Below are 21,628 nucleotides of genomic sequence, written 5' to 3'. Positions count from 1 at the left end.
ATTCTTTTGCTTAGAATATAAGCAAAAGGTTAGAGAATACTCTTCTAATTCACATCTGTTTACTGTTAGTTTCCTTGGAACATACTCAAGAATCTTCACATTTAATATAATCCTCTACATTGATATGAGAAGCTTCAGTTACTATTGTACTGTATCAGAATAGCTTTAATGATAATTAAATGGATAGTGATATTATTTTAACCTGCCAAAAGGTGGCTTGCTCCGGAACGAGCTGTCACGACTCAATCATACACGTGAAATATTATACATTTAACATAGGTTTACTACTAATAAAGATTTCTCCCACTGCTTTTTGTAGAAAGTCATTCTTCTCTATTTCCATTACTCATCACTATATATCTCAATTAAGTATCCTCAATTTGCATAGGATGTTTTATTTTTTTTACATAAAAAAGAATATATGCTCACATGTGGTTTTGTTCATTATACAACATTTGGTGGTGTGAAGTTGGTTTCATTGCTAACTCCATAGAGAATTGGGGAAACATCCCAATTCAGTAATTGCCCTAGGATCCGATACCTCTAGCATGTTGCTCTCATCGTTGGAATTTCATCTTTCATGAAGTTTTTAAGGGGTTGATTTAGTCCATATGTTCCATGATAAATGATAAGAGAGGATGCTCAAGGTGCCAAAGATCATATGTATAGGATCCATTGAATTGAGAGGATTGTCAAATTTGTAGATTGTTCACGAGGATATGTTTGCAAGTAGTAGTTCATTCCAAGTGTCAGGTAGACCAGGTAGACACCAATGACTACAATCTTGACGGTTCATGGAACGTGGAACCGAGGAATCCACATTGTAGATGGAGGGATGTGCATCTCGGCGAAAGTTGGACAAGTGAGTGATGTCAATAAGATTGGCTCCCTTAAGCTTTTGGACTTCTCGAATGATCACCTTATTTGTCCACGGCTCCCCTTCGAATGTCATGTTTGAACCAAATGGTTTGGTCTCTGTATGACATTGTCCACCTGTCTTCCATGTTCCCCCACTACAGGCACACACATGCACTATCATCACTCAACATGTTTATAAAAGATAAGGATGAGTTGTAATGTAAACATTGTGTCCAATACACCTAATTGCATGAAAATGAAAATGATCAAATAAATTGGCATGGACATTTGAGCTATCTAATTAATTTTGATTGGGATGTGGTTGTCAATTAACACATATGTCAACATTGTTCCTTCAATGCAATTGTTTGTAACACTCTGTGTGTGTGTGTGTGTGTGTGTGTGTGTGTGTGTGTGTGTGTGAGAGAGAGAGAGAGAGAGAGAAACTTACGAGAAGTGAACAGGGGCATAAGTTCTAAAGAAGACCTTGGTCTTAGTAAGGTCCACATGAGTGGCCACCCAATGCCTCCATGTGTGCATCATCTTTTCAAAAGCATCCTTCACATCCATGCTCATGTTCACATGCTCCCCTACTTGAAAATAGCATCCCCTGTTTAAACATACAAAATCCACCATTCAATAAAGGTTTAGGGACTAGGGTTTCCAGTTTAGGCTTATGTGCGCACTTGCTGATGATCTATGCACACATGTTTTCGATTAGTCTCCGATATATGTGACCTATGCTTCGAATGCTTCCAAGTGTTGAAAACTTTGGTTGTGGGTTTTTCGCCTCACAAGTAGTACATATCATGCATTCCTAAAAGAACCCATGTGTGTATGATGTGTTGTATTGTGGGCCACTATGAGAAGATAGTTAATTGTGCATATACTATATCGGCATTTGTTTGTTCCAAGTGCGCATTAGTAGTATAAAAACCAAAGTGTGTGTTTGTTTTGTGATATTGCATTGTGTGCATATTATATACAAGAGATTTGAACATCAATAGTATAAAAACCAAAGTGTAGGTGTTTGTTTTGTGATGTTGCATTGTGTGCATATTATATGTTACCAGAGATTTTGAGCAAAAACTATATAGAAAGAGAGATATATGCTTACCCTCGAATGGTCTTCTCATAGCTCCACCAATGTCCGGCATTGAAGATAATGGCATGAGCTCCGACCCAACGATCCGAGGTCCAATCCATTGTGTCGACCTTCAAAGCGGTTTTCACACCGTCTGGGGCATCCTTCGGTGGCCTAGTTTGTGGCACAAGGAAAGGAGACCGATAATACTCGATGTGGAAGTCATACGATTCGAACCGAAACACAAGAAATCCTTTGTGCTTTGTTATCGGTTCTCCATTGACTTCATAGATTCGTGTCTTATTCTTGACCTTATCAGCTAGAAGGCAAAGCATAGATTCCCATTGATTCCTCCCAATGGAATCTCCCACAAAGACTAGTCTCTTACCTCTTAGGCTCTCCAATAGCTTTTCTCCATCAAACCTACAACATTTCATTAACAATATTGTTTCTACTAAACTAAACTAAATTAGTACAAAGTAAAAGTTACAAATTTGCTAATGGTATTGATTATCAATTTCATTGACGATACTGTTTCTACTAAACTAAACTAAATTATTACAAAGTAAAAGTTACAAATTTGCTAATGGTATTGATTATCAATTTTGCTAGTGGTATTGATTATCAATTAGACAGAAAGTAGGTTTTGTGGTGTTACCTTGGTAGATCACATTCAGAGGGTTCCCATCTCCACTTGAGGTAGTCTTCATCTGGCCTCCCATTCACTTGACAGTTAAATCCCCCATCAACAAATGGGCACGAGTTCGGCAAGTATAAAGGGTAGCTCTCGTCTCGAACCCACGAACCATCGTATAAATCACATCCACCTATGCTTCTGGTTTTTCCAAACCCGGGTCTGGCGTCGGCTAGGGCGATCGAATCATTCAGAAATGATGTCGGATCATTGTGGGAAACACCATGCTCAAAGTATGTGGATTGATTGTGGAAAACACTATTATCAAAATATGTGGATTGATTGTGGGAAACACCATTATCAAAGTATGTGGATTGATTGTCCGAGGCGGTCTTGTTTCCAATTGATTGTCCGACGCTGTTAGGAAACTGCGTTGGATAATCGCCGGGAACTCTATGATCAAACTCTGTGGATTGATTGCCCAAAGTAGTGTTGGTAGTGATGGTAGGACTCTTATTGACTATGATTTTGTGCGGCTGCGGAGCGGGAATGGTATCAGAGAGATGGTTTACATTCTCATGTCTGCCTAGGTTTTCTGAGATTGTTCTTATGGTAGGGATGTTGGTGTTGAGGAGGATTCCACCTAGGGTTGAGGAGAATTGGGTCAAATCAAAGTAGATGAAGCAAACAAAGAGAACGATCAGAGAGAAGAAGAATATAAGGGATGTGCTACAGATCTGCAAGTCCCAGGTGGAGAAGAATTTTGGGAGTATGGATGGGGTGTGCTGAGTAGTATTGGTAGGATTAGGACCCATGTGGGGGGCTCTGTTGGGCCTCTGCAGGCTTTTATCTCTGTATTCATAGACTCTTTCTGCTAGTAGTGGTAGTAGTAGTAGTAGCAGCTAAGGATAGAATCTGATTCCACCCATCAAGCTGTACAGAGAAGGGATGGAAGCCATCAGAAAAGATTGGATTCAATCAAATAGGAAAGAAAGAAGGATTAGATTGATATTTTGCTTCTATTCAAATCCATGGAAAGGAGAAGGAAGAAGGGATTGAGTTGAGATTAGGAGACAGGGGATAAGACCTAATAAAGAAGAAGAAGAAGAAAAAAAAAAGAGTTTGTTAGAAGGATTGAATACAATAATACTATACACAAAACACACACATACCTCCATGAATAGTGATGATGATTGTTTCAGTAACTTCTTCTTGCTTTATTTCTTTCTTTCCAAATGGAAAGAAGTGTTGAATAAAACAGAAAGACAGAGAGAGAGAGAGAGAGAGAGAGAGAGAGAGAGAGAGAGGGGAATGGGTCACCATTCACACACAAGGAACTGATCCACAGTATGAACCATACGTACCATACGTGAATTCGCATTCGCATTCGCGAATGCTTCAATCTTTCGACTATGGTAAATACCATTACTTTGGTATCCATTATTTATTATAAGGTAAAAAATATTTTAAGGTAAAAAGTGTTAAAAAAAAAAAACATAAGAATGTTTTGATAACATATGCATTCGTTTGTATTCGTATAAAAAGAATGTGGCTGCCACCCACATATCGTGACCGAAAGAGAGCCTTTGCCTGTCCATAACTACTACCATGCAATGTTGTGGTACATTGACACCGTACCGCCCGCCCCCACCAGCTTTTACGAAATTCTTCGCTCGTCTCGTCATATTGGCGAGCCCCCTCCCCCCCTTGTTAACAGTTCGTGACCCGCTGCACAATTGGCTCGCGGTTCAAGTCCTGGGGCAACAAGTTCATTGCCTGAGCTTGCTTGCTTTTTGTTTTTGTTTTTCCTTTATTTTTAAGTCTGGAACTTTAGAGTCAAATGGTATTATTCTAAAACCTGGATTTACTGAGTTCGCTTTCCATGATCCCAATGCCAAAGCATTGAAAACGATATCATACCTTATTGAAAGACAATCCTAACAATGAGGCCATGTGGTAGTTGAGTATCGACACTTGCCCTCCCTCACGTTTGTCTACTATGCCATACACCTAGCTCTTGTCAACAAGAGCTCATGATATTGAATGCTACAAGGAAAAAGTTAGGGAAATCTTGCAAGCACTTACTTGCAATTGTTTGCTCCTCTATTACCTATGCTTTTTAAGCATACACAAATCCTTAGTCAAGGGCCAATAGTAAGGCATGATATAGGCTCATAAGCATATAGGATATTTAGAGGGTGTACTACCCTTGTACTTTCCTTCACCTTGCAGCACCTTTGTTCTTATAATGGTGGTTTTATCAATGTCATCGATGCTTTCACTAAATCAACATGCTAAAACCCCTAGATATAATGTTTTAGCCTCTAACAAGTCAACTATTGAAGATTAGAAGGGAAACAAGTCAATTGTTCAATATTAGAAAGGAAACCAAAGGAAAGGTAGGCCTCCTTTTACGAAGGAAAATGATCATTATGACATTCTATTGTAGGGATAAAGAGAGTGAAGTTCCCTTTATCTTGTCTTTCTTTTCTTTGCCCATTTTATAGCCCAATGTTTATCACTTATCATCCAAACGTTAGTTTATTATGGGCATAATGTCAACAAATAGAAGGCTCCACTTGTAACATGTCCTTGGAAAGGCTTATTATTTTTAGCTCACCTTCATGTACAAAGTCTGATTTACTTTCATATCAATAAGCATTATTAATAACTTTACTCTTTCTATATTTCTCAAAAGTGTTAAGGCAGTAAAGGAGTGTGAACCTAGGAATTGGCCATATATAAATCTTGAGCTTTATGGGTATTCCCTTGATCTTCTTTGGATCTCACGAAAAAGAAACATCTAGTTTTAGAATGTAAACCGATTGAGTTTTTGTCCATTCTTCACTCTCTCCAAAATCACATACTCACTCTAAAATGATTGAGAAGCATATGAGGCTTGGGTTCAAACCCATCAAACACAATACAATAATCCCAATCACAAAGGGGTCTTCATGGGCCCTTGGGATGGATCGACATTATCAATCTTTACTTACATTTATTTAGCACTTGCTCATTTTCATTTATCGAACAAGCAAACAAAACATAAATATGAATGTCGGTTTGGTCTTACAAGCCACATTGGCCTCTTTAGAAACTTTAGTATGCTCTTTTCTCTTTCAATTTCCAAAATATTACCCTCTATCCCCTCAACACACACACACACACACACACACTCTCTCTCTCTCTCTAAATACCACAATTCTTTGTCTATATATCTTTAGAACTCTCGAACCCTCTCTAGGGTATTCTTTTGTTCTTTTCACTTTATTTACCCTTCATCGTACACGCATATACAATATACTTATTAATCAAGTAAATGTCTCATCATATCTACCTAAGCTTTTATATTGTCTGTTTCTCTCCCAACTATTTTTTTTATGAGTGAGTAGATGGTATGTAGATTTTCTGATAGGAGTTCGCGGAGAATGCATACATGTAGAAGTAGGCAAGTTGTGATAAAGGCCATAGAAACCTAAATTTAAAGCATCAAGAGACATCGTACATTTTTTTTCTCGCATCATATTTTGCTAGAAACTTCAGATTTATTGCGAAAGTGACTAGAGTTCCAATTAGACCTTACAAGCACACACAGATTGAAATTCGTACAATTATATGTGCACTAGACATTCATACTCCTTAAAGCAAAAAAGAAAAAGAAAAAGAAAAACATGAAGAGAATGTATACTATTGATAATATGTGCCTGGTTAAATTCACATTATTCATGGCGATAAAGGAATATTTTATTGTGCATGAAGAATATGATGGTAGTTGTAGTCATGTTAAAGAGCCAATACGGTAGAATCACGGGTGGATCCAATGGAGCCGAAAGACAACGATTAGCCTTCATCCAACAATGGACGTCCTCTCCCTTTCTTGAGTCAATGGGCCTCCACAAAAGATAGAAATATCGAGTCCCTTTTGGGATTTGTATATAACAATCTTAGCTGTAAAATTTTATAACTAATGGAAAGGAGTTTTGTTTTTTGGAAAAAAGAACAAACAAAAAGAATATGATAGTAGATACTAGACAAATAAATAAAAGGAAAACGTACCAGGATACCCTTGGAAGTTTGTCTATTTTTTTTTTTCCAAAAAAAACACTACTTCCCATTAGTTAGCAAAAGAATTACATCGAAGAACAGCCATACTCAAAACAGCATAATCCTCACCTAACTATTTACAACAAGAGTAACCCACTGCCTCTTTTTACATAGTGACCACCATGGTGACCACATATTCACAACGAAGCCAATGGCGGAAACAACCATCTTGGTGCTTGGTAATTCCATTTAGGACCAGACGCTGAATTAACCATCATAGGAGAGCGACCCCATTTCAGCAAAAACTTTGAGCGAGCCCTGTCGGCTGCATCCGAGTTCCCTTCAATTTACCAGAATGCCCTTGGAAGTTCCTAATTTACCAAACTACCACAATGTCCAAAAAAATACACTTTATAAAGTAATTATACACTCAAATCTACAAGCCCTATTTTGACCAATTTATACCACTTTTATTTTTCAAAATACATCATAAATCAAACTAAATTAATGAAAGTATATTTATTATATATCAAAAATTTTAATTGAAAGGTCGCCTTACAATCCAATTCTATGAATTTACACCAAGTTATACTGGCTTAATCCCATAAAACCAAAATTTGTGATTGTAGTGACCAAAATTTAATCTTAAAACCAAAACATTTGATCACACACCAAATTTTACCATTGGGATGCCACTTGAAGCCAAATTCCATGAATCACAAACAATTTGCGGCCAAAATGTTAAACCAAATCTCATGAAAAACTTTGCTACAAAAATGTCATTTTAAATGAAATCTCACATAACACTTTGCTATTAAAATGTCATCTTAAACCAAATTTCATGATTTTACACTAAATTCATAGAATTGGATTTTAAGGTGACCTTTCAATTAAAAATTTTGATATATAATATAATTTTGATAATTTAGTTTGATTTATGATGTATTTTGAAAAATAAAAGTGGTATAAATTGGTCAAAATAGGTATATAGTGGCATTATGGTAAGTAAGTTAAGGTTTAAGGGTATTTTGGTAAATAGGGCTTGTAGATTTGAGTGTATAATTACTTTATAAAGCGTATTTTTTTGGACATAGGGGTAGTTTGGTAAATTTGGAACTTCCAGGGGCATTCTGGTAAATAGACAAACTTCCAGGGGTATCTTGGTACTTTTCCCTAAAAAAAACTAGAGCTAACTACATGTGAGACACATGAGTAAAAGGGCGTGTCGACTCCTTCAATGAGTATGGAAAAAAACTTCATTGTGTTTTATATGCATGTGCCCTTTCAATAAAAGATCATCATGACCAACACACACAACCGATATTTATTGAACCTTATTACAAGTTGTTGAAAGTCTTCACAGAAGAAACTGAGGGTTTACATTATGAGCATACACATTATTGGGTTATATTTGTCCTTATTGACTCCATTAATATGTAGTTACATGTAACCATATGTTGATGGATTTAGCCATCACCACTTTGTGATACCTTTGCATGAATTTCTACTCCATGAAAGGGAGAGCACATGTGGAGATTTGAATTATCGCTTGTGTTGCAACATCCAACCCCAAGGTTGCCTTTCAAGTGCCAACATTTTATGTTTTCCATTGTTTTTGAGTCACTATAGTTGTTATGCTTTAGTACTTTTAGACTCTCGTAGATTTTGTGTTTTGAGTTTGAAACATTTGCTAATGCGTTATGAAAAAATATATTCACCAAATCAATTCCTCATTGTTTTTGGAATTGCATAGAGGCTGTTAACATTTGGGGTAGAAGTCTCAAGATAGTGGCAGCATGCGACGTGAATGGGAGAGTTGTATGGGGGTCCGTATAGGGGCTGAAGTTAGTAGGGGAAGGCTGGGCTGAACAGTTAAACCCCCACAGTCATGGATTTATAGTGCAGGGTGGCAAGGTGTTGCAATGATCTGGAGTTCGACCTGGCACTAACTCAGAATTTTTGAAGAGATATGGATGATGGTGGCTTGTTTATCGGTTTGGCACATTTGGACCAGGCGTTGTAAGTTTGTTTTTCAACAACCAAAGATCCCTAGCGGTGAGGTTTATTAAATATCTGGTTTGAGTTGGTATCTTGGCTGCAGGGACGATACGATTCGATTAAGGGGGAATCTGATGCAACTGAAAGAACTCGATCAAAGTTCTTGCTGAAATGGGGTAGTTCTCCTATGGTGGGTAGATCAGCATCGGGGCCTCAATGGAACTACCAAGCACCCTGATGGCTATTTCCCCCAATGGTTTCCATCATTGACTAGGTGCTGTAAATATGTATAGATATGGTACAAATTACTAGGTTATAGGAGTTGTTTGGATACTTTTGTTGAAAATGAGGTGGGGACTATGTCCACTTTGGTGGGAAGGCCAGAGTGAGGGTTGATGAGAGGAATTTTTGGGGATCTATGATGTAATTTGTTTGCTAACTAATGCGAAGTAGTGTTTTTTTGGGAAAAAAGAAAAAAAAAACTATCAAACAAATGATAGCAATAGTCAACTTCGTTTATGAATTAATATTCTTAACTATGCTTCTAATGTATGGCCATTGCACACATCCTATGTGTGTGATATGACATTATATCTCGAACTTTTGTAGTTGGTTTGAACTCAAAATCAGATAGATAACACAATTATACATTGTACATGATATTTGGGGCCTAAAATCTTACTACATGCAATAATGGACATAATTATGCAATCTCAAGATATCAACTGTTTAAAGCATAAAGCTACTAAACTCTAGTGAACATTAGTAAAGACAAAATGCAAAATTATGTTTGGGGACTCATACCCCATGAAGTGAGTTTTTCTATACTAAACTGAAAGTCAACCGATGAATTCTACAATGAGTTTTGCTTTCTATGGATATTCTAATTAACGGTATTTATTTGAAAAAAAAATACAAAACTTTAAGAGGTATTTGCACCTTGAATTTCATAATTGGAAGGTGATTTCCATTATACATCGTTGGTGCAAATTCCATCAAACTAGGGATTGAACATTACATTACACCTAAATCTAGGATCTTAATGTTACAATTGAGTGTAAGTTTTGCGATTAAACGGTAAGATTCAAATATTTTTTGTATGCATGATTATTTGTCCAAATGGACATGCAAGGTGAACAGTTTCATGATTGTGGTTTGGCATGTTTTGTGTTGCTTAAGCATGGAAAGTTGAACTGGCAAGCAAGTACGTAAGTTCCAAGTGATTTTCTCTAGACAAATGCATTAATGCATTATTGATATAATGCCACCATTTCTTATCATGGAGTTTAGAACCTTATGTATCAATTAAGAACACAAATCTTTTAAGAAAAGAAAGTGGAAAGAGAAACAAGCGGCAATTTGTTGTGAATATGCCCCTTATTATGTATATAGTGGATAACATACCCTCGTGTATGGCTAAGCAATCTCAAAGCTTTATTGAATGGAAATTGTTTTTTTTTCTAAAAAACACAGCTTCGATTGGTTAGCAAACAAAATACGTCAAAGTTCAGCCATTAAGATTCACAAGGCCTACCTTTAAAGAGATCTATATATCTAACAACTCTGAAAACCAACAAATTCAGTAAAATTCACGTTGGCCTTCCCCTCACGAATTTGACCATAATCCCCACCCCCTCATTTACAAACAAAATTATCCCACCTACTCTTTTACAACAAAGTTATTCGGGTACCAGAACCATATTACGTAAAATGCGTGTTCGTCTAGCATAACTTTCGTTTTCCTATATTGAAAAACGAATGCGAATGTTATTCAAACATTCTTGTGTTTTTTTTGTTTTTTTTCCATTTTTTAAGGTTTTTTTTTGTTTTTTTAGGTTTATGTTGAGAGATCAAGCTCAACTTAGTTTAATTAGTTAGTCAACAATGTAAGTTCGTAGTTACCTAGATAGAATCTAGTTAGAAGTGTTGACTATAACTCCTTAAATAGGGTTTTGTACTTGAGTGGGATACATTGTAGATCCACCACTCCATGCTCCTTTAATATAGGACTTACACGTTGTACCTATATTCTCCTAGAACATGTGCACCCTTGCACATGAAACCTATATATACCTCATTGAAGGTATTTTTGTATTTGATGATGATAGTTGATATTTACCTTTTAATATAGTTAATCATCCCCCATCTTGTGTTTATAACTTATAAGTGTACTTCTCTCTCTCTTCCTCTCACTCACACACATACACACATATCACTAATCTTCCGCTACGTAATCGCGTAATCACATAATTAGGTAATAATTAGCCCTTGCTTAATTACCTAATCCTTAACAGTTTATTTATCTCATAATAAATAGTTAATCCAAAAGTATGGTATTTATCATTCTTTGAGGGTGTTTATCATACTTGAATAAGTGAAACATTCACGAATGTGAATGCACTTATGGTACGTATGGTCCAGAACTATGGTAACTTACTTGTATCACATCTATACATATTTACATCTCTTGTCCACTAATGGGAGCCATTGGTGGAAACAACCACCTGGGTGCTTGGTAGTTTCATTTAGGGCCTGTTGAAGATTTGACCATCATAGGAGAACCGCCCAATTTTAGCAAAAACTTTGACCGTGCCCTTTCTGCTTCATCATGAAAATTGTTTTGTAAGTTGAGTCCAGGACAAATAGATCGACTCTTGGGTAGGTAATGAATGCCTTACCATTTATGTTTTGGAATGTTATTAAAAGTCTTTGAAACAAGAATACAATATTTCCCTCAAGGAAAATAGACACTTCTTTTAATGAAGTAGTGCTTGGTTTTCTTTATTTTACACTTCATGAAAATTTCAAAAGGTTTTCGTACTCTCATGATTCCATCTATTTGCTATATGTTATTCCTAGAAAAATTTGGAATTTACTCTAATCACTAACAAACAAACACAATGAACATGAAAATTTCAGAATAAAATTGGTCTCTATACAAAAATCAATGCACTATTTACCTCGGACTATGCTCGAGTTTGAGTATTTAGGTTCTACTCATCGAGATGCATATATGAGGGAACCACCACAGATACACAAAGAATGCATTATATTATAAATGGAAAAACATCAAGAAGAGGTGGAACCCAGAAAGAATACATATAATATAGAGACATTTAGAATTCCTATATTCTATAAACTAAAATAATTGAAAGAGAAGCATTGAGGTGCTCTAGTGATATCGTGAGACGTATAAGAAGTGTGTAAAGACAATCACCATGATGTCCCAAACGACAATCGCCATGATGCTCCAAACGACAATCACCATGATGCCCCAAACGACAATCACCATGATGCCCCAAATGACAATCACCATGATGCCCCAAACGACAATATGAGGACTTGGTTGTGTATATGTCTAAAATCTACATAGAACAAACAATTTCATACAATTCAAAAAGAAGTTGCCTATGGTATATAATGTGAGTAATCAAAACTCCAAATCAACTTGCTAAAACTATGACCAACAAGGTTTAGTTGTAAGTGATATTGTAGTCATAGGAGGACCAACCATACACGTGCATGGAGAATTTGAGAACAAATGCTAGACACCTTTCCTTAGTGTGTAATCATTGCTTATTTGTGGCAATATGTGATTTCCTGGCTTGAATAACTACTCTAAGATATTAAACCCCAAGCACATGCACACGCATCTGCATTTACACTCATATTGGCAGGCAATTTGGATTGCATCCACAATCTCAGTAATTACAAAATGTATATTGTTTATCAACCATATATCTTTTTGATAAGTTGCTTTAACACTAACCCCTTGACCTTGAGACTTCCATCACTTTGTAAGAATTTCTTATGCTCACAAATAAGGAAAATTCTATCTCCATTACCCAACCATGCTTTTTTTCTCCTTACTCATCTTTTAATTTATTAAAAGAAGAAGAAGAAGCAAAGCCATTATGTACATTTACTTTTCGGAAAAGGGATTCATTCCATTATACCCACACGTTCAGCCCCTTGGAAGAAGCACAAATAAACAATGACGTTGAGAGAAAGAGAAAATAAGTAAAGGAGTTTTGTTTCCCTTGGATAGTTATAGTTTGTTTGCTCATGGGGAGAAAATAGTTAGGTTTTTGTTTTATTAGTTAGGTAGTTAGATGTTATGAAATATCTACATACATAATAAAAATGTTGATGGATAGATACGATTATCACAAGGCTGTGCTTTTGCGAATTAGAAATCCAAAAAATATGTTTGTTTATGTTCAAAACTACATACATATGCTTGAGTAAAGTTGGGAACATAATCACAAAAATGAGCAAGTTAAGCTTTATTATGATCTCAATTAATACATCACCACATTCTAATTAGAACTATTATCAATAAGCTAGACACATGGGTAAATGGAAGGCATGATATTAGGTGTTCTTGGGGAACGAGTTAGAAGGAGTTGGTTGTACATTTGCTTGTTGTTCTCCTCAACTTTTGTATCATCATGTACTAGCATGCCCAACTACTTTTATTAATGTAAAGTAAAAAAATAGACAATCATTGCAAAAGGTTTGTGGCAATAAACAATTTAACACCTAAGGGTATCCTCATCGGATATGTTCTATAGATCAAGTTGCTTGAAAGGTCCTCATTTCGATAATAAAAAAGCATATAATAAGGGCCATGGCTTTTAGGATGACACATGGAAGCTTGGAAGGCCATTCCTATCCTCTCCTTTTATTGAAAATGCATGTACGCTTATTCCTACATAACATTAGTTTCCTCATGGTAAAGCCTAGGAATCGGCAATGTCTCAGCTCAAGCCTAAACTGAACTATTAAACCATTATAACAATTTGGCGGTTCAGCTAGGTTTAGGCTTGAGCTTCCTTAACTAGTGTGAGTTTGGTTTGGGATGGCTCAAGCCGAAGAATTGATTTGGGCCAAACAATTTCCAAGCTGGTTAAGGCTTAATCGGCTTGTCTAAATCGGTTCCTAAACTAGTCTAGGCTTACGCAATTTGGCCAAACTGGTTAAGCCGAAATTGAACCATTGCTGGTTCCTAATAAAGTCAACAATCTATATTCGAGCATTGATTATGGTGGCATATTTGGTATTCTCCTAGTAGTCGAATTCCAGTGTAGTCACAACTATTTAAGGATAGGTGTTTCTTAAGAATAGTCTACCAAGATCACACTGAAAATAACAATGTCTTTGCCTCCAACACCACACATTTCAACAAAAACATGCTAAAAAGTGAAGTGTTTCCTCTGCAACCAAAAATGAAATAGCTATATAAAAAAACAGGTTCATTATACTTGAGCTATATAAAAAACAGGTTCGTAATCCTTTAAGTTCAACCAAGTGTTAATGACAATGAACCTTGGAAAACACCCACACGCAACAAGATGGGTGGCATTGTGATCCACAACTTAATAGGATGCAATTAATGAGTGTCTTTAAGTTTCCAAAGCATCTAATTTTCTCGTTCCGCTATAGGTTTTATCATTACAATTCCTGAAGTTTCATTCCTTTATTTTGAAGTTTTTTACAATCAACATGTTTTCCATGTGTGATTCCTATATGTTTCATTCCTTTCTTTTAGTTTTTTCGTTCCATGTGTGATTTCACAAAGCAAACAATCAATTGAATGACCTAATATTATACTCCATAGAAATAAATATCTTCCTATTGTTATTTGTGACTTGAACCAAGGCTTGTTTGTGATCATAAAGCCAACTTTTTCTTTAGGACCATTAAATCTGTTATGAACTTGTTTCTCCTTGACCCATAGTAGCTGAAGCATAAGAGCTAGCTACAGCCATTGTGGCTTAGCTTCATTCATTATCACAAGCTAAAGGGACGTGAGATACCACATGCTTAGGAGGTTTTGATAATGGTGGAAGTTTTCCACATGGGCCTGCAATTGCACTTTGCTCAATTCCAAAGTGCAATTGCATGTACACTTCAATGCATTGATTTAAGAAGAACTTGACAATAACTACTTAGCCAAGATGCTGGATAGACTCAAATATACATCCATAAACAAACTGAATGATGACAGATTTTTAATGTAATATATAACAGGTGTATACAAGTAAATATATCCATTGAAACTTTCTTCTCTAAGTCTATCAGAATCATCCCTCAATATCTTCTCCTGAGGATGTACCAGTAAAGAAAAACTTTTGCCACTTCACTTAGAGACATGGGCCTCAACAGGAAATAACTCTTGCATGCTGTCACAAAGCCCAAAAGATCTGTGTAAGCTTCTATAAAAGATCAGTGCAACAAAATCCATTTCGATGCCCCCTTTTTTGGACAAAGACAATAAATAAAACATGAACAAATTCTATCTATAGTTTCTTGGAATCATAATCACATGGCCACCTTCCCTTGAGGTTTCATTCTACTTTCATTGCTTTACTAACTAATCATCATCTCTAATAATAATCACTCTTTTCCATGTAGATTGTTGAAAATTACAAGTCTTTGTCCTTTTCCCTCATAAATTGTCCATACCTAATATCTTAATAAATGGCATTGATGCGAACAAATGATTCAAACCTGTCACCAAGGACTCCAATAATATCGGTTGTGACCATGCTACGTTTCTTCTGCAAAAAGGCTTCTGCGGCTGCCTTTCGAAGTAAAAGTGAACCAGCCACAGCTGCAATTATTGCAGGGTTCTTTGATAATCTACATAACCATCATCATTACATATAAGCAGACAAAACCTAACATTTTCATCATATAGAATCTAATTCAAACTAGAGTCGAAGGGCATGAGTAAGGTAAACCTTTCTTCTACAACCATCTTCATACTACTGGTTCCACTGTCTGTGACGAAACTGCGAGCCCAGGCCATAAAGACTCCAATGCTGTAATTGGATAATCGCTATTGATCAAAATTTTAGTTCATTCATTGGTCAATAGAGAAAAACGAGCAGTAAGAAGCACCTTCCAGAAAGGACATCTCCTTGGCCACCACATCGACGAGGAGATCCAAAAAATCCTGATGAAAAGGCTGATAGCAATGCAAGTTTCAATTCAGGAAAACAACATATATATCACTGCAAATTCCTGAAAAAGAATTTCAATAAGATGTTAAGACCTGAGACACCATCACTGATGTTGTCCACATTCCCTTTTTGTACTATTGTGACTCCTCCCATCCTATTATCAATCAAACAAGATTTCACCTAATTTCAAAGACTGATTAAATTGTGTCACTATCATTGCCAAAACTGTGATCATAAAAACAGATAATATAAACCTAAATAACTAGCCCTTGTGAACTTACAGCACGAATGTTCAATGACTATGTTACAAAGCTGTAGGTGAAGCACTGTCCAGAAAATTTGTTATTCTGTTTCCCAGGCAGAAAGAGCCATTTTGGTTAACTATGATCACAAACTTCCAAAAGGGAACTTCAGAAGTTGGGCCTTACCTCAATCAATGTATTTATGCAAATTAATGCTCATCTCTTTATAAACCTCGACATGACCATCAACATTTGAAGTCTTAACACATTCCATTTCTCCGAAATACAAGGATGTCATAGGCCTTCATCAAATATACATTCCAGTACTTGAATCAAGATCACTCTGACTGTTACAGACAAGAACAAATATTTGAGGGCAGTGGAACACAAACCCTCAAAGACTACAATCAAGGATAATTGCACCTAGATTTTGCCACTTCTACGACTTAACTAGCTGGAAATAACAGTGTTCAGTCTTTCAGGTTCATCTTAGGAACGATCCATAGTTCCTTTCTATGGTCATCATCAATAGAAGAACTGCTCAAAGACCACAATCAATTATAATTGCACCAATATTTTGCCAATTCTATGACTAACTAGATGGAAACAACACTAGTCGAATATTTTGGTTTCATATTAGGGATTATCGGTAGTTCCTTTCTTTGGTCAGAGTCAATAGAGGAACTGTAGAGTCAGGTTGCAAAGAATGGCCCTTAAAGTACATACTTAAAAGGGGCCCCATTCTTTACTCACAAATTTATAGTGTCTTTATTTTAATGCAGCAGCTGCCTATAAATCCTCACATTTTATAAATGCTGTCCTCTTCCCTGTCCTATGTTGGCCATCTCTGTCTCATAAGAATGATTCTCTCTATTCTAGTGATCCCTATTTCACCATGTCCAAGACAGTTTTTCTATAGTGCTTGAGCACTTAAAATCAAGTAGCCAATGACAAAGATAAGTGCACGCAAAATGAGAAGATACACATACAGATGTTTATTAATGGTGCATTTCTCTTTGAAGCCATATGAATATAAAAGAATATAAAAATATCAACTATCAGAGAAGTTGCAAGCAGCAAATACTTACTGTTTTGCAAGTTCTTTTAATTGTTCTAGATAACCTTCAGACACGTCTTTTGAAAAATCAGAACCTGTTATCTTCGTTATTAAGCGCTTGTGCTCATTAATATTAGGCGTCAAAATCGCTAATGGGTAGCCACAAACTAGCTCTGGATTATTTGTAATCAAGAACAGGCCATCCTTCAACATGAAAAATATTGATAAATTTAGGCACGAAGCTAAAATGCTCTCAGACATAAGCATTCTGTTTGCAAAAAGTAGTCTAATGTAGAAAAGCAATATGACGTGTATATTACTTTATCTGAAATTTAATCCAGCTATATTCTTCCTTATGGAAGAAACAATAAATTTTGAGCCAGTTTTAGTCAGCAATTTCAACATCCAAAGTTAAAATCACTAAGGAAAACAAGCTCAAAATTATAGATGAGTTTAATTTCCTAAAAATGAAGGTATATGGAATGCCTGAACAAAGCATATTAAATTCTAAGCACATTTTTAATGCTGCAAAATAATGAGTACCCCATCAATGACTAAGGGAATGTCTTTCTGCTTTGCACGCAGGATAATCTCTGAAACACAATCCTGCAGAATAATAATACCCAGTTTAGCATAAGTGATGGATGCTATTGGCAAATTTTATGGCAAATACAATGGTTGTTAAATTTTCCTACCAGTAAGAATGGATCCCTGCCAAGGCCAGGACCAATAATAAGACAATCAAAACGATCTAACCATCTACTGACTTCATTGAGAACACTTTCAAGAAATAATCTTTCATCACCCCTGAAAAAATTAAGACTACCCAGATGAGCATGGAGAGCATCTTCTTTTTTTACTCACAGAAATATTCAGAAAAGTAAAATTTAAACAGACTTCACATCGTGAGATTCCTCAAGTATGGGATGAACAATAAGTTCCGGACTATAGCTTTTTATTACTGTTGCAGCTCCTTGAGTGCAAAATACGTGTGAGAGATCTGCACCCTGCACACACATTTATTTACATTTAACAACTACACACTTCACTTGAGCAAACTCAAAATTTCCCAGATCATCAAACAACTCCACACATACATGCAAATACACATGTATGAATGGTTTCATTCTAAAAATTCAGAACGTCCTACAAACGCCATGTACCAAGGTTGGCCTTCTTATCCCCTTACATTTGATCAGCTTGTGTTCTGACTTTACAGTAGTTTACTGCATGCTTCATTTGGCAACCATTACACCTAAGGCAGTTTTGGCACTTCTATTTGACACAAATGTCTTTTCATCACATAGTTCTGTCTTATTCAATTAGCTAGATTGGCACAATAGAATTGTTATGCTCGTTTGTCCATACATTTGATAGTTGAAATTCGAACCAGCATAGAATGCCATCCCCCAGTAATTTTTTCTTGATTTTTCACTCGGCCCAATCTCAATACAGATTTCTGTCTTTCCATTCCAATGCTCACCACCAAAAAAGTAGCAAATCACATGTTTCTCTTTCATGTCAGGAGACAATGAAAAAAGATGGCATTGCATTCTAACAGAGTAGTCAATGTACGTGATGAGTCAAAAGAAACAAAAGCCTACCACTTTGAGAGCAGAAATTGCAGCAAAATACGGGGCCCCAGTGTATTCTCTGCAGCCTCCAATAACAGCAACTTTACCTATAAGCAAGAGAATAACAATTAGAAACAAGTAGGAAAAAATATAGTCATATTAAGCCAGAAAATGGAGGAGTCAAGATAAATCAGATTGGTTAGTAGTTAGAGCAAACTTAAAAAGAAAACTGGCTAAAAACACAAACAGGGCAGAAGGACCAAATTTGGTAAGAAAAATGGGATCAAGAATATAGCATACCAGATTGCACTCCGTCAAAAAGAGTAATATGATCCAAAGAAAGGGCCAAAAATTAACAAGGAAAAAGGCAGAAAAGGAAATCTTATACCACATTGGCCTTTGTAAAAGCAAAGAGTTGATAGTAAGAAGAAGAAAGAAACTTTGCAAAAACTGCGGTTTGCAAAAGCAAACAAATTATTTGCTTTTCCCAAAGAAAAAACAGTGATAAAATATGACAGGAAAACTGATGGGAAGAAGAAAGATCAGACTGAAATTTGTAAATAGATGCAATCAAAGATGAAAACCAAACAGAAGAGATCAACGGCCAAAATTTTAGAAACAGAGAGGTGAAGGAAAGAAACCCAATACCGGCCTGCCCTTTGTGGCGAGAAGAAGAAAGCGGCGGGACGATCGCTTGTAGAGCTTCGATGACAGGGGAAAGCTCGGCAGGGAGGGTTGAACTGGCCATGGAAGCTTGAACACGGCAAGAAGAAAAAGCAGAAGGAGCAGGAAATCGAGAGACGAGGCCTGTGTGTGCGACACGAATCGATGCTCTGTTGGCGAGCATCTCTCTGTTTTCTTCCTTTTCCTGTGCAGGAGCAGGAGGAGAAAGGCTATGGCGGAAGAAGAAAGGCTCTGCAGTAGTTTTACAAAATTATGAAAGTAGCCCCTCTCTTCTCTTTCGCATTTTTCTCTATTTCCCCAAATGCCCCTCTCCCAAATAACAGAGAAACCAAAGTCTATATATATATGGTCTTTAAGATGGTGCCTTGCCCATGGGCGAGGATTGAGCTTGGGTTCTCTCTAAGGCCTCGTTTGGTCATGAGCAGACCAACAGAAGATAGGTAAGTGTCTTTTTAACAATGTCTATGGGAGACAGATTCTTGCGGTGATGCATGAAGCGCACGTGTGTGTGCATGTACTGCTCAAGCTGGTTCGCGGGAGACCTGAACCATGGAGGAGGTGATGCTATATAAGAAGACTTTAAAACCCCTCTTGTGGGCTACTTCATGCAATATATGTGTCATGATCGAGGATTTGACTCGAGTTGAGGTATTGTGTGGCTTCCGTGTGCACAATACTAAAACATGTCTATGAACCAACAGAGTTCTGCCTCCACATCATTATTGTCGAGCCGAAAGGTTCAAACTAGCATATACCCTAATAGTAATGAATCAGGTGAGAGTGGTTATCAATCACCCTCAATCCTCTAGCTTCATAAACATAGTCTAGTACTCACTCACACACATATACATACTCTCTCTCTCTTTCTCTTTTTGTTGTAATCTTACTGTATTGGTAAGTTGTTACACTACAAGCATTACGTCTTGGGTTTGAAACCCGATTTTCTCACCTCTCTATTATAATATATTTCATACACATCTCTTAATTCACTAGATGCCACTATGGAATGTAGAGGTTGAACCCATAACCTCCTACTCTCCATTGGGTAACCCTATCAATCACCCTCAATCTTCTAGCTTCACATCCATGGTCTAACTAGCACTTGCATTCTCTCTCTCTCTCTCTCTCTCTCTCTCTCTTAATACTAGATTTCCACTTAGACACACATGCACATAAGAAGATCGCATGATGATATAAACAACACGTTTATTATAAAGAGATTGATTCCTATCGCTCTTCGAGAGAGAAAGAGTAAAGGGGTGAGATAAAAAGAAAAAGAGTAGAATAAATTTTTTATTGGATTGGAATCATCACTTTTTCTCTCTCTCAAATTGCTTAATAGATAACCTATGCGGAATAGAGACTATCTGGAGGAAGCGGCTCCGTCGGTAGTGGACTAAAAACTAGAAATACTACCCACTGTACCGTTGAATCGAGCACCCACACCACATAGATTAGGTATACATGCATTTCAGCCCATTCTGATAGAAGGACGCGCCATTTGTTTGCATCCATCAGTTCGTGGGGGGTTTAACGCAGATCTTGACGGAGATCAAATGGCTGTTCATGTGCCGTTACCTTTAGAGGCTCAAACTAAAGCTCGTTTTCTGACGTTCTCACACACAAATCTATTATCTCATGCTACATGAGATCCCGCATGTGTGCCAGTCAAGACATGCTTCTCAGTCTTTATATATTGACGATTGAAAATAAACAAGGTATTTACAGACATAGATACCCTATCTCAAGTTGAGAAATTTGGGAATTAATGTTGGGAAGACAAAACGCAAAACAACAAAGATAGTGAAATGATTTGCAAGAGTACCCGACTTCCATCGTAGAATTGTAAAGGGAGCATTGCGGTTGAAAAGGCGTAAGATACCGCTTTGTAGGTTTTTCGAGGATAAAGTACACTCACCATTTTTCTTAAGATTTCTGGAAGTGCCTAACCTACCCAAGCTACCTACACGGGTAAATTTATTTAGTTCAGATTCTGAAAAGGCTTTCATTGATCTGGGAAGAACAATAGCCCTTGAGAATAAACAAAAATCAAGACCCATTGATCTAGTTGATTAACAAGTTGACACTTACGCAAATTAGGGGATAGAAAATAGAAAAAAGGCCTTTCCACATCAATTTCTCTTTGATAAGAATAAAAAAAAGTTGTATTTGACACACGGACATACGTTTCCTGACTGAACCTACGATTAGATTCATAAAGTTCCCGGGACCAAAGAAATTTTCTCGCGGCTCAACAAGTTTGAATCATATATCTCAGGCTTACATTTATGAGAGTTTTCAACATCAGTAATATCCTCAATATCAGGAATATCTTCAATATCACCAAATCCAGGAAATGGATCAATTCCAGAAAAAGTTTGATATTTTTGGAATTATTTGAATTCGATGAATTCCACCAAATTCATCAATTCCATCAAAAGGATCGATTTCCTTAATTAACGGGTCGTGAGTGGGAACTAATCAA

General features: G+C 36.6%; 2 protein-coding genes across 2 annotated transcripts; both read right to left on the bottom strand.

Annotated features, from left to right (window-relative positions):
* Nucleotides 1-150: 150 nt before the first annotated feature.
* On the bottom strand, nt 151-3,873 carry LOC147853375 (protein trichome birefringence-like 11). The gene is made up of 5 exons (XM_087332830.1): nt 3,749-3,873; nt 2,601-3,509; nt 1,976-2,365; nt 1,310-1,468; nt 151-1,013 (listed from the first exon to the last, which is right to left on the bottom strand). The coding sequence occupies exons 2-5, from the start codon at nt 3,389-3,391 to the stop codon at nt 710-712; spliced, it is 1,644 nt and encodes a 547-aa protein (XP_087188956.1). The 5' UTR covers nt 3,392-3,509; nt 3,749-3,873; the 3' UTR covers nt 151-709.
* A 10,742-nt stretch (nt 3,874-14,615) lies between these two features.
* LOC147853374 (pfkB-like carbohydrate kinase family protein) lies at nt 14,616-19,366 on the bottom strand. The gene is made up of 11 exons (XM_087333402.1): nt 19,108-19,366; nt 18,490-18,566; nt 17,783-17,892; nt 17,581-17,692; nt 17,429-17,491; nt 16,917-17,089; nt 15,679-15,740; nt 15,525-15,591; nt 15,365-15,445; nt 15,132-15,263; nt 14,616-14,803 (listed from the first exon to the last, which is right to left on the bottom strand). The coding sequence occupies exons 1-11, from the start codon at nt 19,304-19,306 to the stop codon at nt 14,761-14,763; spliced, it is 1,119 nt and encodes a 372-aa protein (XP_087189528.1). The 5' UTR covers nt 19,307-19,366; the 3' UTR covers nt 14,616-14,760.
* Between the last annotated feature and the right edge of the window lie 2,262 nt (nt 19,367-21,628).

This window comes from Azolla caroliniana, unplaced genomic scaffold (genome assembly GCF_043228905.1).
Source record: "Azolla caroliniana isolate FFs.n. ecotype wild unplaced genomic scaffold, voAzoCaro1.0.p SCAF_17, whole genome shotgun sequence".
Lineage (NCBI taxonomy): Eukaryota > Viridiplantae > Streptophyta > Polypodiopsida > Salviniales > Salviniaceae > Azolla > Azolla caroliniana.
Note: the sequence above shows the minus strand (reverse complement) of the source record. Positions and strands in the feature narration are given on the sequence as shown.